This window comes from Hypomesus transpacificus, chromosome 14 (genome assembly GCF_021917145.1).
Source record: "Hypomesus transpacificus isolate Combined female chromosome 14, fHypTra1, whole genome shotgun sequence".
In the NCBI taxonomy this organism is placed as follows: domain Eukaryota; kingdom Metazoa; phylum Chordata; class Actinopteri; order Osmeriformes; family Osmeridae; genus Hypomesus; species Hypomesus transpacificus.
Genome location: NC_061073.1, coordinates 2,388,611 through 2,413,462, shown reverse-complemented (window position 1 = coordinate 2,413,462; position 24,852 = coordinate 2,388,611). Strand labels below are relative to the sequence as shown.

Genomic DNA, 24,852 nt, shown 5'->3' with positions numbered 1-24,852 from the left:
CCTCACCCTCTTCTCTCAGATGTTGACAGACTGAGAGCCTGTTGTCTTGACAAAGCCGGAACGCCTCTTTCACTGACAGTTGAGGCAGTAATAACCCCCTCTCCTCCAGTCAGGGACAGTAATATCTACCTGCCTACCTGCCCAGGTCACCCCTCACCCCCTCGCAGAAACCAGGAACGTGTGGATCCTGATTGGTTTACAAGAGGGGAGACAGTTCTGAGATCTGGGCTACCCTGAGCAACACTGCGATGCAGACCCAGACAACGCTCTGTCTGCCAGACCGTAACAGGGAGAACAGAGATGAATCTAGACAGGGTGATAGGATAGAAATACCTCAACAAGACACGGCAATAGTATAGAAATACCACAAGAACACAGGGTAGTAGTATAGAAATACTACGACTACACAGGAAGACAGTATGGAAATATCTCAGTATGATATTATAGAAACACTCCAACTAGACATGACGACCCACAAACAGTGATTCCAGTATTTTTCTTTCCTGAAAGAGACCTGGTGTGTGTCAGGCTGGCTCTCTGTGTCCTGCTGGGCTTGGTTCAGTGTGTGTGGGGTCTAATGTTCCTCCACCCTACCTTCAACATTCCTGGCTGTTCCCTGACTGTGCTAGCTACTATTTTCTATCCTTCACTGAGTGCATGATCTAGCTGAATGTCCAGTAACAGGTTTGCCGTAGTCTTTAGCTATGCTACTGTATGGGTTTGGTGCATTTCTTATGTTTATTTTCTAGTATTATTCCTATAAAGGAGACAAAATAAATATATAAATATACATATATAGAAAATGGCAGAATGAACCTTCACTTTTAAGGCAATGTTTATGAAATAACACTTCTGCTCACGTATGTTTCAGTAACAAGGCGTTCTCTGAGTGTCGAGACTTATTGCAGGGATGCAAGTATTCTATTTCGTCTTCAATCTTTGTTGAAGTTCTAGACCATGTAGAGTGATGCGATTCAATAAAACAAATGAGACAAACTCATGTACAGCTTTCTATGAGAATCCCCACACACTTGCATACACACCCCAACACACAGAAACACAGGCATGAATCATGAATCAGCACTCACAGCAATACTGAAAGTACTTTTGCCATATTTTAATATTTTAATGTCGAAAACAATAGGTCACGATTTCATATAAAAACATTTTGTTTATTCAGAGATACAGTGTTATGCAGAGTGGTGTTTATATACATAACAAACAAGGTTTTAAGCCTGGCTTAGTGTGTGTTGCCATAGACAACCGAGAGCAACGTGACACACATGCCATGTTATGCAGTTGCCAGGAGACAACACTTTACCTTAGCACCAATCATCAGTATAAAAACATCAGCATGACATAGTTCACAGAAAACGCCAGATGGTATCATGATCATGTCTTATGAACCTGATCTTCATCACGGTATGGCTTGAAACAGGGAGCTTCTCCTCTCCAACAGAAAGTTCCAGCACATTTTCATAAGGGTGGTCGCTGTGGTAACCAGTCGTTCACAGTTCACGGATGGTCCTCGTGGTAACAGCCGGTTGTCGGGGGGCGACGGATTATATATATTTTTTAATTACAATATATATTTGGTGGATGATGCGCCGGCTGTTGCCAGGTTGGTCAGACGTGGTGGAGGAGCTGCATGATGGCGGTGGTGGTGCTCTGACCGAAGATGAAGGCCCCGCAGAGCAGGGTGACGGAGCCCCAGGAGGTCAGGGCAAGGCGCGTCCACCAGGACACGGGCTCCGACTGCATGGCGAAGATCAGACACAGACCTGTGGGGGCGGGCTGTCACTCAACATGTCCTACACACTCCAGCAGGTGGTGTGTGGCCGTGCTAACAGGCAGTGTGTGTGTGTGTGTGTGTGTGTGTGTGTGTGCGTGTGTGTCTGTCTGTGTGTGTGTGTGCGGTGCGAGAGGGAGTTTCTGAGCCACCTGGGAAGATGAAGATGAAGAAAGCGCTGATTCCTCCGATGACGATGATGACCTTGCTGATGTCGGGTACGAACATGGCGATCAGCATCGTCACGGTGATCCACGCCACCGTCAGGCCATACCTGCAACGACTCTCAAACGCCTCGGTCACCACGGCGACACGCCGTCGCAGGGTTAGCAGGGGTGCCTGGATGACCGATCTGGGAGAGGGTCAAATCACACACAGACACAGACACACACACACACACAGTCTGACAATCTACATTCCCATTGGTTGGCTGTGGCTCAGGAGGTAGAGCGGGTCATCAGGGTTGGTGGTTTTATTCCCATTTTCTCCTGTCAGTGTGTCAAACTGTCCTTGAGCCAGAAACTCAATTTGCTTTATATTTTCTGCCTCTCTTTCATCCATTCACACACAGAACAATGACGCACCAATATGCTTCATTGGTGTGTGATTAAGTGCGTGAAGAGGTGAAAGAGGTAAAAAAAATCAGTCAATTGATGACCCGTAAGGTAGAAAAGCGCTATTTAAGTGCAGTCCACGTCCACATTTGAAGCACACACAAATCACACCTGGTTTGAGTATAAACACTGCTCTGATTGGCTGGGAGGAGATCTGTGTGAGGAGCCAGCTGTGCATGTTACCTGACGAGCAGCACCACTATGGGGTAGATGGTGACGATGGAGATCCCAAACAGCACTCTGGCGACAAACATCAGAACATCGTTGCCTCTGTACGACATCAGAATGTCCGCCGCCACATCCTCCCCAAATGTCAAGTACCCATAAATCCCTGCAGGAGACAGAAAGTGTTACCATGGTGAACAGGAAGCGCTTCGTCACACAACGGCCAGTGTTGTGTGGAACTGTCTTTCAACAAAATGAGACCTATCTCCTCCTCCTTGCTTGGATGGAGAAAACCCCTGATTGAAGAGTGCAGAATGTGCATTTCCACACTTAATCCCATTCCTTTAGTCTTGGAGATCGGGGAGATCAGGAAACGCAAAAAGGAGACATTTCTAGATGGTTTCAACTAAGATTACAGCAGACCGGAGAGATGTCTGGATGACGTTTGGATCAAGTACTGACCAGTGAGAGAGTAGATGATGAGGCAGATAACCATGGAAACCACAGAGATAAACACCCAATGGGAGAGCTTCTTGTTCTCCATGCTGCTGTAGATGGTGATGCTAGCCTCATGGCACTGAAAATGAAGACAATAAACAGGAAGTGACCAGGAAGAACAGAGGAAGTACACAACCGGCTTCTTCCTTCCCAAACCCTGAGCGTAGACTCACCTGGAAGCCAAAGCAGATACTGGGAATTACACTGAACATGGAGGCCCAGGAACTGATGCTGCGTGCACACACACACACACACACACGGACGCACACACACACGCATGCACACACACATAAATAAGAGTAAAAGAGTTTAGTCTTTTTGAGACAGACTTTTATAAAAGATATGATTTGACCTTCTAGGCAACAACCGTCTTTACAGAAATACACCTGTCAGTCACTCCTAACATTTAAACCATTTCATATCCTCACATTCAGAAGGAGTGCAGGAGGAGATGAGAATACAAGGAGAAGAGAACAAGGGCATAGGAGGGCAGAGGAAAGGAGAGGTGAGGAGAACAGAATACAAGAGGGGACAAGACAAGAGGAGAGAAGAGAAAAGAAGAGAGGAGAGGAAAGATATTTACCCACCCACTGCTGTAACCTGAGACATTTTGTGCTGGTCTGGTGTGGTACTTAATTATGATGGCGACAGTCAGGTAGGTGGCAGCCAGGGTCCCTAACACACTAGAGAGGGTGGTGGAGGAGAGGTGGAGGATAGGTGGACAAGAGGAAGAGGAGGAGAGGTGGAGGGAGGGGAGGAGGAAAGTAGGAGGGGGGGAGAAGGGGAGGAGGAGAAGAGGGTGAAGGACGGGTGGAGGGGAGAAGGAGGAGAGAAGACAGAAGTTAGAATACTTGAGGGGTTTTTGATTTGACTTTCACGACCTAATGAAACAAGTCCTAGTGTTCTCATGCACAATTCCCAATGCACACGACCTTACCCTTCCGTAGACAGAGCGAGCTAAATAGGCCGTAGCACAGAGCGTGGCTTAATGTGTGCGTGAGCAAGCGTGTGCATGCCTTTCCTGACCTGATGTACTTCTGGAAGCTGATCTCTTTGGGCATGGAGAGGGGGAGGACGAGAAAGACACAGAGCAGCGTGAGGGCGAGGCGCTGGTCGGTGTACCAGAGGTGCGGCATGTCAGCCTCCGGACGTCTGGTCACCAGCTCGTACAGGGAAGCACACACTGACACACACACACACACACATCCAATAGGCTACGATCACTCAGATGTACTGCTCAAGGATGTCTTGGGGTGTTCATCTACTACCATGCGTGTCCGGTGTGTGGTGTGTGTGTGTGTGGTGTGTGTGTGGCATGTGGGGTGTGTGCAGTGTGTGTGTGTGGCGTGTGGGGTGTGCTATGCGTGGCCTCACGTTTCTCCAGCTGGTCCTCCACGATGATCAGGAAGGCCACGGAGATGGCGAACAGGTTGAAGATGAACACCACGTTACACATCTGGCCAATGGCAGGGCCGCAGATGCCCCGTACTACGCCCTGATAGGTCGTCTGGCCACTGATGGAGGAGGAGTACCCCAGGATGACCAGCCCACTGATCAGGAAGACCATGCATACCTGGGGAGGGGGAGAGGGTGGGGGGTGGAAGAGGGGTCATAGTAACAGATAGGTTTAATGAAAAACCCATGATGAAAAGCTGGGAAATCATCAGAAGGGAGATGCCTGGAGAAGGGAACGAGTGCCTACGGGACAGGTCTATTTCTTTCTCTGTTCTAGGAGAAAATTGTGTTTCCTGTGGATTTTCGCAACGACTTTAATCTAGCCAACCAGGTTTTCGCGACACTATCGGCTAGGGAGGCATATCGCGCTTGACCTCAAACAATGATCACTGTCAGTTCGACCTTCCAGTAACGACTGGTCTCTTATACATGCTCATCTATTACCACTCACACTTATTGTACAGTAGATTTTCACATGTATCCGTGTGTACACGCAATCCATGTCTATAGCACTTCATCCCACAAGTGTTTTAAAAACCAGACACATCATATACAAGCATTATAGTTCACTTGACCCAAACGTGAGCGCCTCTTATCTCTCTCCAGGTGCCGAGTTATCTGTCAACAGAGGCAATAAGGCATTACCTCAGCCTAACCGCAATTTTATCTCGCTTGAATCACAAACCATTTCCACCGCGACGGCGGCGCGGATCCCTCCCGCACGCTCGAAAGCCCAGGGGAAGTTAAGTAGACCGGCGCCCAGGGCAGACTTCAGCATGATGAAGATTGCACCCAGCGAGCTGAGCCGAGGGCTTCCCGAATCTAAGGCGGGCTTGGCCAGCAGGCTGATGCTCTCTCTCGCCAACTCTTCCATGCTCCGGCGGGCAGACTGGCTCCCGACAAACTCTTGAAGGAACTTCTGTGGTTTTCAATAATCAATGTGACCTTGCGAGGGGAGGGAGAAAGCGGCAGGAGAGAGGGGGAGAAAGGTAACGTAAGCAGGGGTCGGAGAGGGGAAGGAAGGAGGAGTTGATACCGAGTGTCTTCCAAGTTTCCAAACCAATCGTGGCCATGAACCGTGTAGCATCACTTGATTCCCGACCACCTAGGTGTAGACAGTATCATAGACAAAGTTTAATACTCATCCGTTATTTAGGCTAATTGTTATAATAAACTGTCACAATGTGGGTTTGTCAGGATACGGTGGAGGTCTGGTTTTGTTGTGGAGGAGGTTCTGATTGACTGTCACATCCAGGGATTTCAGCTGTACCGGGAGAGGGGGAGATTTGGGTACCAGGGTTGGAATGCCTTGGCTGAACGTCACCTCCAGGGATATCAAGAAGAGATGGGTGGAAGAATAAGGGGGGAGCACGGAGCGGAATGCCAAGTCTGTCTGTCCTCGCGAGGACGAGAGGGAGGCTGGTGATTGGTTGGCGGCTGTCCTGGTGTCTGGGAACAAGGGCATGTGACAGCGTTTAGTAGGAACGATTTTTAAATCCCATCAGCGCACAGGGTTGTGTGTGTGTGTGTGTGAGAGGTGTATATATAGGTTACACCAATGAGAACACGAATAATGAATAGCAAAAACGGAGTCCTCTTCCGTTCCGTTTCATCGGCGGCCGTACGCATCCGAGGACACTTTTGCTTAGAAGTCTCCTTCCGTCTCCTCAGCTCAAAATGAAAGTGCAAATTTGTGACCACTCACGCAGGCTGGACACACAAGGCTGGACGAGATTCATCCTCTGAGCCAAGGCCATCGTGCCCGTTAGCAGAGCCCGCCTTTGGCCATGCTGCCGCGGTCTCAGGGTGATTAGATCCAACAGGGCGTCACACAGAGCAGCAGTGACAGATTCACAGGCTGGCCAGCCAGGGGGAGGAAGGTGACTGGCCCATTAGCAGGGATCAGCCAGGGGGTCTTCTCACAGCCCCCCTTCCCCCCCTGCCAGTTTCTCTCACCTTCTAGAGTATTAATCCACTTCACATCACCTTCACATCCTTGGGAATGACGTCGGGAGTATTCGTCCACCTCCCAACTCTGGAATGGAATTAGTCCAGCTCATAGACCCACTGGCGGCTTTCGGAAGGGGGAGGAGTGTGTGTGTGTGAGAGAGTGTGTGAGAGAGTGTGTGAGTACTCCAGGTACAACAGAACAGACTCCAGAATGAAGCTTTATTGAGGAGATAATGCAACAGCACGGTAGATAAGTCTTCTGACCACCCAGGTCAGCACGCCTGACCAACAATCAGCATCATCAGAATTATAAAATATAAAAACGAGAGACAAACCAAACAGCCCATGACGATGAAAAAGTGCAGATAACAACAGTTTGAATCAGTCCATGTAACGTAATCAGATCACACACCTCAGTAAGTGTGTGTAGGTGTGTACATGTGGGTGTGTGTGTGTGTAGGTATGTTTGGATTTAATTTAATAAATATAAAAGTCTGGGGCTGAACTCCAGTCCAACTGTATTTGGTCAGATGAACGATGCCTTTTGAAGACCAGAGAGAAAACAGGATGAGGGAGAAGGACTGTGCGTCCATTGTTCATTATATCCTCTCCTCTAACCAACCTCTCTCTCTCTGTCTCTCTCTCTCGCTGTCTCTCTCTCTCGCTGTCTCTCTCTCTCGCTGTCTCTCTCTGCCCAGCCGGCATGCCAGGGTCAGGGGTCACGCTCAGGGCAGGATGATCCCTCCAGACCCCGAGCGCCGTGGCATTCCACAATCTCCTGCCCGGAATCCTGCCGTGGCCCCGGAATCTTCCAGATCCTGGGTTCTAGAAGGATCAGACAGTGGGGCTCTTGGCGGTGCTGAGAGTCAGGCTCTGCTGGAGGTACGTGGGCCGCTTGACGCGCGGTTTCCTGCGTTTGGGCTTGGACTTGGCCTTGGTCAGCTGGACCACAAAGAAGGACAGGACCACCATGGCCCCCAGGAAGGCAAACACAGGGATGGTCTGGCCCACGTCCTGGTTATAGCGGCCTGGCATGATACCTGACAGGGGTAGGAGGGCAAGGGGTCAGAGGTCATGGGGAAAAACCTCAAAGCACCAAAAAAAGGAAAAGGAAAGAAAACTATATGTGAAAAGTGAGATACAATCTGTGTGTCTGCCAGGTGTTCTAGATACAGAGTTAGATATACAAGAATACATAGAACTAGATAGTTAGATGGGCCGACAGACAGTTGAAAGGACAGACGGGTGCAGTGTTGTCCTCCAGGCTGCCTACCTCCAGGGATGTCCCAGGCTCCACTCTCCCCAGGAGAGAGAGGTCGAACCTGGGGCCGGTACGCTCTCATGTTGGGCAGCACCACCTTGTCCAGGTCCACCGACAGCAGCTTCTGGTGCTTCCAGAGGTTACTGGGACACAAACACACATATATAAACACACGCACACACACTTAAAAAACTGCATTATCTGGATGAACCCTATGTTAAGTAGTGTGCATTGACTGGGTAAGCTTCAAATGAATCGCCCTTTTTGGGATGGATAAAGTTGTCTGAATGTGAAGGGGTGCAGACCTGGGCGCGGTCTCGTTGAGGGGCTGGGGCTTGGCCCAGGACAGGTGGGGGCAGGCGGGGAGGGGCCGGGGCTTGGGGTCCCCCAGGTGGGCCTCTAACACCTTGGAGTAGCGGTACAGGTGGTTCCCTGGAGAGACAGAAGGGTTAGCACACAGGTTCTACTGAGCGTTGAGAGTGTGTGTGTGTGTGTGTGTCTCACCCTCCAGTCTCTGGGGCAGGGGCTGCTGGGAGCCGGAGGGGGAAGGGACCCTGCCCTGGGTGAGGCTGGGAGGAGTCAAGCTGTAAGAGGTGAACTGAAGCAGGGAGTCCAGGAGCCAGAAACAGTCTGAAACACAACACCAGCCCATCACATTCTGAAGGAGCTGCCAGCTCTTATTATTATCATATTTTATATATACAGTCTGGGGGCTTTAGGGGGGGGGGGGGGGGGGGGGGGGGGGGGGGGGGGGGGGGGGGGTGTCTGGGGGCTGCAGGGGGGGGGGGGGGGTCTTGGGGCTGTAGGGGGGGGGTCCCTACCTTTCTGCCGGTGGCTGTCATCTATACAGTTGGAGTCTCCGTAGAGGGCGATGCGACCGCCCCCCTCTGAGGGGGTCTGGTACATCCCCAGGATTGGCACGCCCTCCACCACCGCTGTCTCCTGCTTCAGAACCTCCAGGCCTGCAGGGGGTGCCAGAGAAACACAGGATTAACTATTGACACGTTTGGAAAAGAGATTACACACGCTATGACGTAACGCTGGTGGCAATGAGCGAGCTAGTAGATGTCTGGAGCTGTGTCACTTCCTGTCCTGTGGGGGCGCCAGGGAGCACAGAGCTCATCCATCTCAAACACACACACACACACACACACGTATGAATAAAATTATTAAAGACAGGAGAGAGAGAGAGAGGGACAGACAAAAAGAAAACAATGAAGAAATGAGAAAAAGGGAACACAGCGGCTGGTCCATCGCCATGGTAACAGTTGCCAGGTGACCCGTGGAGGAGAGGAGATGCGCGTCTCCATGGTAACCACCAGGTGTGTACCTTGGTCTTTGAGGTTCTTGGCGACTACGATGCCGTCCGCCGGGAAGCGCGCGATGCTGCAGCCCGACGCGTAGTACACTGGAGACACAGACACTTCCTGTGTCACAACGCACTGCAGCCACAGCTTGACACGCTATTGTTCTCCTTCATATTTTTGAATGTGAGTGTGCATGTGTGAGTGAGTGTGCCCCCCCCCCCCCCCCCCCCCCCCCCCCCCCCCCCCCCCCCCCCCCCCCGACGTGACTCACTGTCGTGGTCGGCCATGGTGAAATCTCCCTCGTACAGGCCGTCGCTGAAAGCCATGCCCCAGACGGACAGCAAATCGTTCAGGGCCGGCACGTTAGCGCCCCCTGTGTCCGGCATCCACCACTGACGCGTGTTCTCATCGTAGAACTTCACCTGCTCAGAGACAAGGACCATCACTACCTTGTACTGGGAGGAGGCCAGGATGGGAGGTAAACGCTGCACACGCGACACACTCAGAAACCTCCCACTTGCCTTCCTCATGACCGATGTGTTGTACCAGTCGCTGAAGATGATGAGGGAGAGACCGTTCTCAATGTCTCTCCTCAGCTTGGTTATCTCCTCCGGGAAATACTCCTCTTCACTGTCTACCATCAACAAGGTTCCTGGGGTGAACACACACACACACACACAAACCAATGCCTTAGTTATATTAAGGATTGAGGCGGTGTGAAGGAGTGTTTTGTGCCTGAGAGAGACAGGATGTGATCTCACCATACTGGCTGGCGTCGAAGCAGGTGATAGGTGCTCCCAGAACCTCTATGAAGTATCCCATACTCCTCAGGTGCTGGTACATGTCCCTGAAGTTGGTGTGGATGTGGTCTCCGTTCCTGAAACACAAAAACACATCCCTCTCAAACTCCAGGGTGACGGCAAACAAACGACCCAGGGAAAGGTGTAAAGATGGAGAGCGAGGTGTGTGTGTGTAGCGTGTGTGTGTGTAGCGTGTGTGTGTACGCGTGTGTGTGTACGTGTGTGTGTGTGCGTACGCGTGTGTGTGTGTGTAGCGTGTGTGTGTAGCGTGTGTGTGTGTGTGTAGCGGAAGGGCCAGAGCCTCAGCCTCACCAGTCCAGCGGGTCATTCTTCATGCGCAGGTTGTCTCTGGGGAAGTATCCTGGCGGGTAGCGCAGGTTGTGGTACTGGTCCCACAGGACCCTGCGGCTGCGAGGCGGCGTGGGGACGATCTTCACCTTGATGGGCAGCTTCACTGTGGAGGTCAGCTCCCCGCCCACCTTCGACTGGGAGGTCAGAGGTGGCATTAGCATAAACACTGACCAGCTACGCTAACAGAGATTCACTGCTGTACTGTAATACCATTGTACAAGCCTTGGCCCAAAAAGTATGACTTTCAAACAGTAGTACTTTTACTATTTCACTACTTATACTAGCTTTGGGATTCCATCATAGGCAGACAGCTTAACGCAGTGTCCATAGTTACTACTTACATCGTTCTCAGCGGGCGACGCCACTGTAACCATCACGTGACCGTGAGCGACTCCTTCCCAAGACGCTGCTTTCTTGGCAACCGAGATGGAGACTGCCAGATAGCCCGCCCACGGCCACAGCACCGGCGAATAGGAGATGGCCACGTCGATGTGGTCCCCGTTCTGGGGCAGGTAGGGCTGCCAGATTGGCTGAGAGAGTTGATTGAAAGGCAGAGGGACAGCTTGAGGGCGGGGCCGGAGACTGTTATGAGCACTGCAGAATGCAGTGGTTGAACACAGCTGTGTTTGTTAGGGGTGTAACGGTACACACGTTGTGTGACTGTGCGTGCGTGCATGCAAATACCTGGGTGTATGTCTGTGATATGTGTGCGTGTGTGAAGATGCGTGAGTGTATGTGTCTCTGATATGTGTGCGTGTGTGTGTAATGTGTGTGTGTAGAAGCGTGTGTCTGTAATACGTGTGTGTGCGTGTACCTTGTCTACGATCCTGCCGGTGACGCCCATGCCATTGAGGATGGTGACGTTGACGATGGTGGGCATGCCTCCATAGTAGATGGGCTGAGAGCAGTAGGGCCACATGTAGGGACACTCTGTCAGGTCTATGTAGCTGGGAGAGAGACTGCACACAGACACACACAGACACACACAGACACACACAGTCAGTTCCACACCTGACACAGAAGCATGCAAGTGTGTGTTTGTGTGTGTGTGTGTGTACTTGGCCTGAGGTCTATAGCTGTTGAGGACCTTGTAGGCTCTGATCAGGTGTGTGTGTGTGTGTGTGTGTATGTGTGTGTGTGTGTACTTGGCCTGAGGTCTATAGCTGTTGAGGACCTGGTAGGCTCTGATCAGGTGTGTGTGTGTGTGTGTGTGTGTGTACCTGGCCTGAGGTCTGTAGCTGTTGAGGACCTGGTAGGCTCTGATCAGGTGTGTGTGTGTGTGTACCTGGCCTGAGGTCTGTAGCTGTTGAGGACCTGGTAGGCTCTGATCAGGTGTGTGTGTGTGTGTGTGTGTACCTGGCCTGAGGTCTGTAGCTGTTGAGGACCTGGTAGGCTCTGATCAGTTGTGTGTGTGTGTGTGTGTGTGTACCTGGCCTGAGGTCTATAGCTGTTGAGGACCTGGTAGGCTCTGATCAGGTGTGTGTGTACCTGGCCTGAGGTCTGTAGCTGTTGAGGACCTGGTAGGCTCTGATCAGGTGTGTGTGTGTGTACCTGGCCTGAGGTCTGTAGCTGTTGAGGACCTGGTAGGCTCTGATCAGGTGTGTGTGTGTGTGTACCTGGCCTGAGGTCTGTAGCTGTTGAGGACCTGGTAGGCTCTGATCAGGTGTGTGTGTGTGTGTACCTGGCCTGAGGTCTGTAGCTGTTGAGGACCTGGTAGGCTCTGATCAGGTCCAGTTTCCCGTGGCCCTGCTCAAACATGTTGACTCCAGGCAACCTTCGAGCCGAAGCGATCAGAGCTTGCTTCATACTGGCCGGGTTCACCAGCTCTCTGTTCTGCACCGTGCTGGAGACACAATTACACCTTAAACACATGTGTCTGTGTGTGTGACTGTGTGTGTGTGACTGTGTGTGTGTGACTGTGTGTGTGTGACTGTGTGTGTATTACTGTGTGTGTGAAGGAAGAGGGAGTGGTAGCTATAAAGGAAGGGTGGTGTGATTGGAGCATCCGCTGTGACATCACTAACTGCACAAACAGCCTGTTTCAGGTCCAAAACAACTCTACACTATCAGCGCCACCTCCTAATAATGATCATAATAATCTTGTTTATATATGCATCGTTTCTCGACCCAAAGCGCTCCAATCGTAAGGTCACAGAACACAGGGAACACAATAAAACTAGGTCATACAATAACAGGCAAGTAGAACAAAAGTACGTGCGAAGGAAGGCGCATGTCATAAGGTGTTAAGGTCATAAAACAACAACACATGGAACACAAACTAGGTCATACGCAATCAGGCCGAGCGAGCACCACAGACCCTCCGGTCCTGCTGGTATCAGGCCGGTGGGACGGTTCCTGGACTGATCACAAGACATTCCCACACCCCTGGGGTCCCACACCAGAGTCTGAACAGCTGTCACAGTCACAGCTGTGTCACTTTAGACCCCAGACCTGTTATTAAGTAGACCGAGCATCAAAGCGCTTCAAAGATGGGAGTCCGGTTCGTTTCTATGGATAGTGCTCAGCGGCGGATTGAGGTCCCAAAACTGAAATGCAATACCTTGGCTTCAAGCTGAGGGGGCCAAAGCTGTTCCTATAAACAAGCGTGACGCGTGTGGGAGCTGTCCGTGGCGCCCTCACCTGACCAGGAGGGTGACTGCGCCCGCCACCACGGGGGACGCCACGCTGGTGCCCGACAGCGAGCGACAGCCCTCCTTCATGCCCGACCCCCGCACCCCCGAGCCGTAGGTCACGATGTCGGGCTTCACCCGGCCGTAGCCCCCCGGCAGCTCCTGGGGAGGGAAGGAGGACAAGAAAGTAGTCGTGAGGGAGGATGTGTGCAGGGATAAAAGTGGGGAAAAATCCTGAGGAGGAACTTTTTTGAGGGGGGGAGGGGTGGGGAGGGTTGGAGAGAAACGCTTTTTTGTCTTCTGCTAGTTTTCTACACAGGGTGACCAGTGGCTAAGAAATTGTGAATGACAAGTCATGTTCCGCCATAAATGTGCACAAACGTATTTCTAAGTCGCAGACACGGTCAGTCATAGACAAGGGTGAGTCAGCTGTAACAGTTGCTCCCGGCAACGTTGTGGTAAGTTTGAGTGCACGGGCAGCGGCTGTATGACATGACGAGCAAGCACTTTCTTACCGCTGCTGGCAGATAGTAGCTTCCTCGAGCAAAACGTGCAGAAACAAGCACCAGGCCCTCTCTGTTTCTGGCACCAACTGCCAAAAGGCTCGCCGTCTCTACCTTCTTCTATCCACGCCCAGCGCCATTTATTTTGGAGTCATTCATCTATGGGTAGGACATCATCCCCCAGGCTTGATGAATTAGCGCTCCATGCTATCACCAACGACGCTAACGTGATGTATGGCTCTCATTCATACTGTGTGGCCAGGACCCGCCCTCCCCTGCTTCTGATAGGCTTGGAACGTCAATTGACTCTAAAATATTAAACCATATTTTTTTCTTCTCATGGCCGCACGCCGGACATCCGGCACGGTGCCGGAATACTTGAAGCCCTTTGTGTGTGTGTGTGTGTGTGTGTGAGGCCGTACCCAGGTTGTCATCCCTCGGGAGGAGAAGCGGGCGATGTTGTCCTCAAAGTCGATCCCGCCCACCCCGATCACGTCCATCTGGTCTGCGGGGTTGTTGAGGGTGCTGTCACACATGGAGAACGCATCAGGGTTCCATTCAGAACACAGGTGGAACCATGTGGAACCAGAGACCAGCGTCTCCGTCGTCTCCTTACCCGTACAGAGGCCCGTCGTTGCCGATGGCTGACACCATGATCACTTTGTTAGCAGTCAGCTCCCACACCTGGAACACACAGCCACATACACACACACACACACACACACGCACGCACCACAAGCACACATGTACACATACTATTAGGGGTGAGGCGCAAGTTTGTCTTCAAATGTGGTTGGGACAGCATTTTTATAATAACTGAGGATGTGGCCGTTAAACAGGATTTTCTTAATAAAAGGTGGGGGTTTGTATGTTTGTATAATGAACCCTGGTCCTTTACTACGGCCAGAGTCACCGGTTCCTCTCAGCCAATCACCTTGTCTACGAAGGGATGGTCCATGAAGTCAGGCCCACCGATACTGAGGTTCAGAACGTCTATCCTCTTCAGGATGGCGTAGTTGAACGCGTCCAGGAACCACGAGGTGTACGACACCTGGAAACACACATACGAGTCAAACACACGGTTCGAACACACACATGGAACAGTTCTTCACACATGTTTATGTCCTGGTTTCAGAGGCTTGGTTTCTATGGTTTCCATGGCTGGGGTGTGAGAGGGGGTAGAGGGGGGGTTAGATGACGTGTGTACCTGGTTGTTGGTGAAGACTCTGAAGATGTGCAGCTCCGAGTCGGGGGCAAAGCCCTGACACTCTCTCATGCTGGCGATCACACCTGCCACGAAGGTACCGTGACCCAGACCTGGAAACAACCAATCACAGAGCTCAAGTCACTGAAGCGATCACGGGACTGGCCGAGTCAGTCAGCATGATGCACATGGAGAGTGGAGCTCCACCAATGGCGTGCATCTCACCATCGTCCAGTGTCTTCTCATTGGTCCAGTTGGTCCTCTCCTTGACGTTTTTGAAGTGCGGGTGTTTCTCACTGAGGCCTGTGTCAAACACCGCTACCTTCACCCCCGAACCTGTATACCACACACACACACAATTATCGTCAACCCTCAACTAGTAATCCTGAAAGTGTCTGAAAAGTTCATGGTAGTAGCGGCCCCCCCCACCAAACAACCAATGCCCCCCCCCCTCCCCCCCCCGCGCTGTATGTACCGGTGTGTCCCATCTGCCAGAGTACGTCAGCCTGCAGGATCTGGGCCACGTGGCGCGGGATGGCGCGGAGCAGCCGCCGGCTGGAGTGGCGTCCCGTGGCGTGCCAGAAGCCCGAGGTCAGAGAAAGGCTGGTTCGGCGCAGGGGGCGGGACGACTGCCAGGACTGCCATTTCTGCGTCCAGCGCGTGGCGTTGCAGGGCACCGTCGGCTCGGCTGAGGTAAACGACAACAGCGACATCATCAGCATCACAGGAAGACATAAACATCGGCAGTATGCTCCGTCCGCTTCGGACAGCAATGACGTCACCGGGTTGAACCCAGAGTCCAAACCTGGCAACCACACAGACCACCAGCCTGTAGGGCTTGACTTGTACAGCAGGCATGGCAGCAGTCCATGCTGCAGGAGAATCAGGTGGTGGAGTTAACGAGGGGTCTGCAGAGGCCAGGGGGAACCAGGGGAAGGGGGGTTGGGAAGGCTTGGGGTGTGGGGGAGGGACACAGCACTCTTTCATCCCCAGCCAGATTCTGCAGGAGGGGTTGGAACCATCTAGCCTCTGAGTCCCCCTCCCTTCCTCCCTTCCTCCCTTCCCCCTCCTTTTCCTCCCTCCCCCCTCCCCCCCCCAGGCTGGCACACAGAGCTCTGTCTGACATGTCCTCTCCTCCCACAACCGCACTCCCTGCTGGCTGTATGAAGCAAGAGAACTGATATCCCACTGTATCACACAGCACCCCCCCCAACACCAAGACACACACAGAAAACGGAGAACGTGAAACATCAAATAAAAACTTGTCAACCAAAAATGGATGAACACAATCCGCAGGGGTTTGATTTATATCGCGCTTTTCAAAGTTCTCAAAGTCACTGTACATGGTGAAAATAATCATAAAACAAGGACATCAGCTTGTATGACAGCATCGACAACGGGGCTGCTGACCTGGCGTGTATTTGAGCGTGCGGAACACCTTCCTCTGGGGGGTGACCCTCTTGATGTAGGGGTGGTCCTCCAGGGACTGCAGGCCGCCGGGGGACGGCTGGCGGAGGTGGACCACCTCGAAGTCGCTGGGGAAGTCCGTCGCCGGGTTCTGCCGCGGGACGACGCGCCAGTCGAGCGCCGGCGCCCCCCGCAGGGCGCTGCTGATGTACAGCTGCCGCGCCTTGGCGGAGAAGTAGCCGGTGAACGCCACGATGTACTCTGGGGAGGGGAGAGGAAGGGGAGACGTCGTCATGCCTCGTCACTAGATGCGTGCGCACAACACTGAACACACGAGCGAAAACACGAAAATACCCTTCTCTGACTGGAACGACAGGGATTCCTGTCCACATTATTTTGTACACTCTGGTTTGACAGATGGGGATGATTGAGAGAAGGTTTTGGGGATAGTTAGGAAAACTTTTTTTTTTCGTTTAACAGGTTACGTGGGCCTGTCTGGCGAGTTTAGCTGCTCATAATAAGGCACAATAGATGAGCTTAGAGACCCTGTGACCTAAGCCTTAAGGTATAATATAATACAGCAAAGTCACCAGGTTGTGGCTGGTAAACAAACACTTTCACTCTGTGTTGGAACTTCCCTCCCTCTATCACAATACCCCCAGCTCCACACCGACAGACAAGCCGCCAGCCAGACAGTCTCTCAGCCCTTCCTGGTGCTCCTCAAACCCACCATGCTCCACCACCTTGGTGGAGAACTCCAGTTTAACCGTCAGATGAGAGCAGTTGGATTGAAGGGCTTCCGGTTCAGGGTCAAAGTTGAAGGCTTGACCCCCCGTATCCATGCCGACAGCGGGTAGGATGCCAGTCAGCAGAGCCAACAGCAGCAGCAGCCTCACAGGCCGCAGCCTCACAGCCATCGTTTCCTCTGTGTGTGTCCCTGAGGGCCCACGGCAAGCCCAAACACAACACGGCCAGGGGGGATGGGGGTGGGGGGGCGCTCTCCACAACAGGGACAGCTTGGTTCGAGCTCTGGTAGGGCGAGGGGGCGAGCAGGTCAGGTCCTGAGCTGGGAAATATAGTTCATTTCTTTCTACGTTTCCTCTCCATGTTTGTAGTCCAGGGTGTCAGTCAGTCATGGAGCCAGACGGATGGCGTGGCCTGCATGATGACGCCAGAAGCAGTGTGGAGAAGAAGGCCGGTCAGCGAAGGAGTTGATGCTGTCAGGTTCCAGTTCGCCTGCAGAAAGAAGGTTGAGGCAATATTAAAATCCATGGGACACAACAGATTAAGCAACTGTACCCCTTCTCATTTCACACAGTCCCGTTGTGGAAGAAAACAGTGTGTACAGTAGGGAGGAGTAGCAACTCTGTCCAAAACTTCCCCACCAGAGGCCTGGAGTGACGCCAAACCGATTTCCCCCTCAGCTACAAAGGCCAGGCTGGGTAAGAGAGCTCAGGGTAAAAGTACAAACTACCACATCCCTCGATGCTGTTGCCAAGACCCACTATAACCTCTCCACCCACACCAGGACATCCTAAACCACTAGGATCTAACTGACTGGTCTGTCTACAAGTCAGGGTCTGTGTCCATACGTATTGGTCTTTTTTTTCGCTTTATTGACCACCCCTTCTTACTGCATACTTATCTGACCTTTTGTCTTGTCTAAAGTTGAAAAGACCAGTGACCACTTGTGTCAACATGTCGCTGAGACGGCAAAGTAACGTCTACCCTTCGGCAAAGTCTAGATGAGGTGACAAAGGTAGCACAATAAATATGTAGGTAGCTAGATATTTTTGGTAGCACTATTTGGCTAGCGTTAGCTAAAAACCCTTCTAGCTAGATTCCCTGTATCTTTACTCACTTGCACGTAAATTGTTAATGATTGGAAAGATATAGATTTGCATAAAATATTTCGCTTCTTAGCTATAGAGCTAATGCAATTTGAGCGTTGTCTTTACTTTACAAGCTTACCACATGGACAACGACACATTTTACAACCGTTGTTCTTGGCCAGCCATAAAAGTATCTGGGACTGTGTACATTGAAGTGAATCGCTGGCTAGTAGCGTTATTTGACTATGCCGTTCATATTGATAACGATGTCGTTAGCTTAATAATTGCAACGGTGCCTGATTTGTAACGTTGTAATAAACGACGACGTTCCTAGCTGTAACTTGTGTCTCGCTAGCTAACGTTAGCTAGCAGGCTAGCACAACTACCACCAGATGTTGTTTAACATTTTATTATTTACACCAACGCTACCTTACTGGCTGACGTAACTTGTTAAAAACTAATAACTGTATAATGCCAGATTTTTTAGCTACTAGCTAACAGCGGTGTCATAAACACAACACATGATCTGCACAGACGACAGACTAGTTCCATGTCTGTTATAGTTGGTTGGTGGTAATGGCTAGAATTACTCACCTAGCGAGCCAAAACATGACCGATTTCACACCGGTCCACTTTCCATATTCCCGTGTTTCAGTGGTAAACTGATTCTTCTGGATATTAGTTTCTTAGAGAGGTAGACTGATAACTTTATTGCTATGGCGTTAGACAACAAAAGCCTGCTTATAGCTAGCTAGCGTCTTAAGAGTTTCATTGCACGGTTGCCAGGCTTGGACATCCCAGGCATCCAACAAAGTCAATGGACACGTTTCATGTATACTTCTATATGCAAATTGTCAATGTATGGCTAACAGTTGATCACTACTACAGTCATTACCCAATTTATTCTTATAATAATTCGTTTTAACTCAGACATTTGCGATAAAAGCTAACGGTGCGTTTTCCCCTCAACCTGGCAACCTCATGAAGTTACGCTAAACCAGATGCGTAGCATGTCTACGCTGGTCATGGCTGCATTCTTTTCACTATGGACGAACATCTGGTGAGACATTATTTATCACACTACTACAGGTCTCTTGCCTTATTTATGGACATAAGAAACCCTACAAATTATCAAATTATTGTTATTTTCTCATCGCACCCATTTTCAAAAGTAGGTTTAGACAGCGAGCTAGGCATTTTAACTTCATGAAAGATGGGCCACAGTCTAGTAACTCGAAAAGGTAGTAACTCGAAAAGGTACCGTTTTATTGTCACACCTTGCACAAAAACGACTGAACCAATCCATTTAAAAATAGTTAAAGTATAGAAAACAATGTGTTATCATTCAGACACAAAAATACACAATTTAAAATACACAGAAAAACAACTGTAATCGGAAGTGTTGAATTGGCTACTTCATCTAAGGCCATCATTTATACAAACCCTATGGATATAAAAGGAAACACTTTTACAAGGTGTTTACGTTCTTCAAAGTTGCTTACAAATACTATTTGGTTATTCACCATCCTCTCGGCACACTAAAACACTTCACCATCAGACGTTGTTGTATGACTGACTCCACAAACATTTAGGTCAAGTACTTGCTTACTTTATGGAAAGTCACTGATGACAAACCAGAGAAATGAGTCCCCAGCACTCCATGGGAGAGATCCATCACTGAGACGTATATCTCTTGATGGCAGGCTGGTTTCTTGTGGCTTCACCATGGCTGACCCCAGGGTCAAGGTTCTCTTCTGTGTCCTTGCGTGGCCGGTACTCTGGCCTGAAGCCTGAACAGGTCGTCACAACTGACAGAGAGGGGTAAAAACATTCTAGGGTAGGGCCCATGAAGAACATACAGTAGTAGAGTCAGGATAGAAGAACGTTGTAGAACTGGGAGAACATTCAGGGTGACAGGAGAGGACGTTGGGTGACAGGAGGGGAACCTTGGAGAGAGGGACGGGTGAGGTCAGCAGATGCAGATCTGTTGATTCCAGTATCTTAAAAGTTCACAATAATCCACCTGAGTAGATGACATCACAGGTCCATACTGAGGGCCCTAGCAACCAACTCTGACCAGGGCTTCTGATTGGCTTAGAACATTAAACGACAGTCATAAAAATGAAATGTTCCAATCAAACATGGACATAATGACGTCATCCGGACACAATGCTACAGACAGACATGTCCACACACTTTAAAACTCTTCTACGTGTAGATCTCTGGTAGAAGTGCTGTGTTCTGAAAAGGAAACAGTCATATGATGCCCAGGGGATAGACATCACTAATGGTCTCAGATTAAGTGCACTAAGGTACCACCATTCTGACAGGAAAACAGTCAATTTTCGTACCTGTGGTTCTAGACCAACCTACTGTGTATTTGACTGGTTTGCTTTCTTGCACCAAATATCTGCATCATTTGGTCAGTGGCTGCACTGACAAGTACCAGGAGGTATGTAAACTAATGGTACAAACTTTGTACCATTTGTAATTTACACACTTGTGTTTGTGTCATCACCCCCAAAACATCAACATCCCTCATCAACAGATCACAGAAAAAGTAATTTTCAGATTGCTTGCAGCGAGTCAATCAGGACAGGAGACAGGGTTATACAAGGGTTATATCATCTAATAAATAATAGTCGTTTGGCCTTTGTTGACATCGTGTGGTAGCAGAGTATTCTGGTGAGCCTGCCCTCTGGAGGCAGGCTGGAAGCTCCACAGTCAACGTTCTCAGAGTTGTAACAGCCAGAGGAAATTCACAGCAAGATCATCAGGAAGGAAAAAGCAGAGAACAAGTTTCTCGCCCATCTTCCTAAAACTTCATCACCCAGAATTCTGTTCAACAGATCCGTTTGGATGGACAGCTTCAAGTGACCATGGTAACGGAGACAACAGTCAATATAGTCATGTCGACAATAATAAATAAATACGAAGAGCACTCAAGTAGAGGAGAGAGGAGGGTATGTGGGGGGGGGGCAGTTAGACAGGAGGAGGTAGAGGAATGGAAAGGACAGGAGAGGAAGATGATATTTATGATGAATATGTTCTATACTGATTACTGCCTCATTGGCTCTGTGGTCTAAGACGGATGGACGTGTGGATGGAGGGACAGTAGCTGGACTAAGTGGTCCTCTGGTTCAGGCCTGTGTGGGTTAAGTGCCGGCCTGCAGACCAGCCCGGCCTGGCTCAGCCATTGTACTGCTGCTGGTAGCGGCGGTTGAGTTCCCGGAGCTCCTTTTCGCGGGCCCGCCGGGCCTTGTTGGACTTGGTGGAGCGGCTGGAGCGGGTGGATTGGGCCGACTTGGTGCTGTGGCAGCGCGACGACGCCCTCTTCAGGAGGTTCTGGGAGATGGAGCGCTGCAGGTTTTTCATGGAGGACGAGGCGGCCATGCTGACCACCCAGGGGTGCTTCAGCGCCTGGCCGGCCGTCAGACGCTCGCTGGGGTCCACCGTCAGCACCCGCTCGATGAAGTCCTTGGCCAGGTTGGACACGCTGGGCCAGGGCTGGGGAGTGGGAGGGCAGGAGATGGGGGGGGGTTAAGGCAGTGGTTCCCAGCCCTGGTCCTCAGGGACCCCCTTTCCTTCATGTTTTAGATGTTTTCCTGCTCCAACACAGCTGATTTAAATAAATTTAAATCTAGATCAGCAGAAGCCCGCTGACGACCATTCATTATGAAATCAGGTGTGCTGGAGCAGGGAAATATCTATAACACGCAGGACAATGGACCCTGAGGATCAGGGTTGGGAACCACTGGGTTAAGGGACAGACACGGTTGTTGATACTCCTTCAAACCACATTGCATCGATCCTTTGATTTGGGTGATGTGGATCAGAATCGGATCTGCAAATCGTGGAACACACACAGGGGGGCGGCAGGGAGCAGATACTGACCTCTACCCCGAGCATGATTCACTCCCTCCATCCTCCCCTGATTCCTCTTTACCCCACAACAGGTAAATCTCTGTTACACTCCAAACATACATGACACCTTTACATGATGGATCTACAGTTGGATAATACTCAGCATCCCCCAAGCCAGGGCGGCTGAGAACATGATTAGATTCTAGGCTGGAGTAGTAAATCTAGACTGCAGTTATGACAACCACACACACGCACACACTCTCACTCTCTCTCCCAGTCTGCCCAGGGAATGAAGCACCTCCATAAAGACTGCTTAAAACTTACAGTTTACAAGACTGGCTAGACCTGTAGGCTATCTGTGAGGACAGTGCTTGGGGGTAGGAAAGTGTGTGGATGGGGTGGGTAGGAGTGAGGGCTTGGGGGTAGGGGTGTGTGTGGATGGGGTGGGTAGGAGTGAGTGCTGGGGGGTAGGGGTGTGTGTGGATGGGGTGGGTAGGAGTGAGTGCTGGGGGGTAGGGGTGTGTGTGGATGGGGTGGGTAGGAGTGAGTGCTGGGGGGTAGGGGTGTGTGTGGATGGGGTGGGTAGGAGTGAGTGCTGGGGGGTAGGGGTGTGTGTGGATGGGGTGGGTAGGAGTGAAGGGTCGTTTAGGGAGGGTTAGTCTTACCTCTCCAGAGAAACTGTATTTCCCTTTGAGGATCTGTCGGTAGAGCCTCATGCGGTTGTCGTCCTCGAAGGGCATGGTCCCGCTGAGCAGGATGTAGGAGATCACTCCCAGTGCCCACATGTCCACAGCGTTGGTATAGGGTTTCCTCACCAGGATCTCAGGGGCAATGTACTCAGGCGTGCCACACGTGGTCTTCATCAGACACTCGTCGCCCTTCTTCCTGGTGGAGGCCAGGCCAAAGTCGGTGATCATGATCTTGCTGTCGGCCCCCGGGTGGTAGTACAGTAGGTTCTCGGGCTTCAGGTCGCGGTGGGTGATGCCCAGGGTGTGGAGGTACTTGACCCCGTCCAGCACCATCTGCAGGACGCGCGTGGCGTCGCGCTCCGTGAAGGAGCCGCGGGCGATGATGCGGTCGAACAGCTCCCCGCCGGTGGCCAGCTCCATCACCATGTAGACGCGGTCGGCCGTCTCGAACACCTCCATCAGCTGGATGATGTTGGTGTGGCGCACGCGGCGGAGCACGCAAAGCTCCGACTCACACACCTCGCGGCCCTCGCGGTAGCGCGTCTCGATCAGCTTGATGGCGTACGGCTGCCTGGTGCTCTTGTGCTCCACCCTCACCACCCGGCTGAAGCTGCCGCGGCCAATCAGAGCCTTGATGTCGTACTTGGCCGTGACCCGGGGGTCAAACTTGGCTCGGTACCTGGCGACCTTGTTCCGACGGGGGTCTGCCCCTGATTCGGATTGGTCCTTGGCCGCGGGGGTCTGAGACAATGGAAAGGCGGCCTGGGCGTGGTGCTGGGGGGAGGGGGAGGAGCCCATCTTACTGGCAGAGGCGGTTCGGGTGCCGTCGCCCCTGATGAAGTGCTTGTAGATGTCAGTGTGGGTCTGGGTCTGGGCCGGGTCGGCCTGCTTCACCAGGTCCAGCTGAACGTTCCCTGGTGGTTCAGGGAGGACCTTGCTTGTCCGGCAACCCATCACCTCACCTGTACATCCTCACCTCCCACCTTTCCTCCTCCCCTCACCTCACTTCTACTCCCAACACCTCCTCTCACCTCCCCTCTCTCCTAACGCCTCCCCTCCCCTCTGCTCTCTTCCCAACACCTCCTCTCCTCCCAACTCAGCCAAAGAGCGCCAACCACACAGCAGTTCTCACAGCCTGGGTCAGTGGGACACAGCAGCCCCAAACTACAGCTCCCAGCACGGACACCCAGCCTTGTACTGAAGCAGGTGGTAGACTGGCTGGGTCAAAAACTCTGGGGGAAAGGGGAAAAGTATGTTTTAGTGTGCCTCTGTGTCTTTTTCAACGTTGTTGACACTGTTTATATTTTGGTACTTATGTATCATTATTCCATTATTATGGAAATATGTCCTGTAAACGTCAAACTGATGGAACGTTGGCCTAGCTAGCCGAAGCCGATCGATAATCTTCAATGTATTCCAAGTTTAGGCTAACTGTTCACTGGCAATTATGTTGCAGCAACAGTGCAATAGACACAATCATCAGTTTTTGGTAACTTTTTTGTCGGCCATGATTGTAGCAAGCTGCTGGCTACATTCTTCTGTGATATGAACAAAAACGGTGAGCTGTAAATAGTAGCGAAGGGTAGTTTAGCTAATAGCTAGCTGCCCTTATTTATTAACTTTGTTAACTTTTAATAATGTATTAAGTTAGACCACCACCGCTAGTTCAAAGCCATTCCATGACATGTTGTTTTTTCTCTAAAAGGACATTTGACCCTGTCACCCTAACTGCGCTGATTACCATGGGACAAAGCACAGTTCAAGTAAAAACCCTCCGTATCCTGGCGTCAAACGAACCCAAATCCCATGTATTCTTACCTTCTCTTCAAGTTGGCGAGGTAATCGGCAAGATAACTGGTTACAAACGACGGCGGGGGGAACAAGGCAGGACTCCGCGGCTTGCCAACGACAGCCTCCTCCTCACCCCACTCTCAGCTGTTCTCTCCATTTTCTGGTTCGGACTTTACAAACTTAAATCAAGTTGGCAAAATAACACTTATCTAGCCCGCCACTGTCGAATAACATCTTGGACCAATTACTATAGTTTGTCTTTTCATTTAGAGCCTGTAAAATGAACAAAACCGTAGTAAGAAAAGATAAGTAATCCACCCGTCGCTCCCCTCTCTGAACGGTGTTTTTGAGCAGGACCACCTTTTTTCCCTGCAAACTTCTTTTGTCGGAACGACCTCTTCGGCTTGTCGACCCCACACACGCCTCACCAGCACGTCGTGACATCACTTCCTGGATACAATAAAAGTTCCTTACCAACGCACTGATTTCCCCCAAAAATGTGTGTCGAAAAAAATCTTAATTAAAGTTTTCACACTGGTTTGCAAGATCTTTTTGTTCCAAAAGTAACGTCAATAACGAAAACTAGGCCACAAGTAAATAAGCCCAAGTAAAAAGTTACAAAGGTACTTTTTTATAAGACTTCTGTTTAGTCGTTATCTATGCACGTAGCGGATAGACGGCTTTGGCCTACTACATTGACGGGACGGCCCGGGACAACACTTGCGGAACGCAAACTTGCGAT

At 51.0% G+C, this 24,852-nt stretch overlaps 4 protein-coding genes across 4 annotated transcripts in view; 1 reads left to right on the top strand and 3 right to left on the bottom strand.

The window, feature by feature from the left end:
- The window catches only part of hydin (HYDIN axonemal central pair apparatus protein), a 20,279-nt gene extending 20,245 nt beyond the window's left edge, over positions 1–34 (top strand). Inside the window, exon 46 of the mRNA XM_047033447.1 lies at positions 20–34. Within this exon, the coding sequence (XP_046889403.1) occupies positions 20–34 (15 nt within the window). The remainder of the gene's footprint in view (positions 1–19) is intronic.
- A 1,118-nt stretch (positions 35–1,152) lies between these two features.
- On the bottom strand, positions 1,153–5,445 carry slc38a8a (solute carrier family 38 member 8a). The gene is made up of 9 exons (XM_047034356.1): positions 5,207–5,445; positions 4,441–4,639; positions 4,093–4,249; positions 3,654–3,749; positions 3,240–3,297; positions 3,031–3,145; positions 2,587–2,734; positions 1,942–2,141; positions 1,153–1,781 (listed from the first exon to the last, which is right to left on the bottom strand). The coding sequence occupies exons 1-9, from the start codon at positions 5,393–5,395 to the stop codon at positions 1,627–1,629; spliced, it is 1,317 nt and encodes a 438-aa protein (XP_046890312.1). The 5' UTR covers positions 5,396–5,445; the 3' UTR covers positions 1,153–1,626.
- A 1,231-nt stretch (positions 5,446–6,676) lies between these two features.
- Positions 6,677–18,556, bottom strand: mbtps1 (membrane-bound transcription factor peptidase, site 1). Its single transcript, XM_047034382.1, has 23 exons — positions 18,361–18,556; positions 16,665–17,170; positions 15,938–16,195; positions 15,003–15,215; positions 14,753–14,863; positions 14,531–14,640; positions 14,258–14,374; positions 13,940–14,007; positions 13,746–13,848; positions 12,831–12,982; positions 11,872–12,033; positions 11,005–11,149; positions 10,532–10,720; positions 10,152–10,324; positions 9,801–9,916; positions 9,561–9,691; positions 9,311–9,461; positions 9,063–9,140; positions 8,554–8,694; positions 8,237–8,362; positions 8,038–8,164; positions 7,745–7,875; positions 6,677–7,511 (listed from the first exon to the last, which is right to left on the bottom strand). Exons 2-23 carry the CDS (start codon positions 16,849–16,851, stop codon positions 7,306–7,308), a joined length of 3,195 nt encoding a protein of 1,064 aa, XP_046890338.1. The 5' UTR covers positions 16,852–17,170; positions 18,361–18,556; the 3' UTR covers positions 6,677–7,305.
- Positions 18,557–19,020: 464 nt separating this feature from the next.
- On the bottom strand, positions 19,021–24,538 carry pskh1 (protein serine kinase H1). Its single transcript, XM_047034560.1, has 3 exons — positions 24,138–24,538; positions 22,296–23,551; positions 19,021–21,273 (listed from the first exon to the last, which is right to left on the bottom strand). Exons 2-3 carry the CDS (start codon positions 23,271–23,273, stop codon positions 20,956–20,958), a joined length of 1,296 nt encoding a protein of 431 aa, XP_046890516.1. The 5' UTR covers positions 23,274–23,551; positions 24,138–24,538; the 3' UTR covers positions 19,021–20,955.
- Between the last annotated feature and the right edge of the window lie 314 nt (positions 24,539–24,852).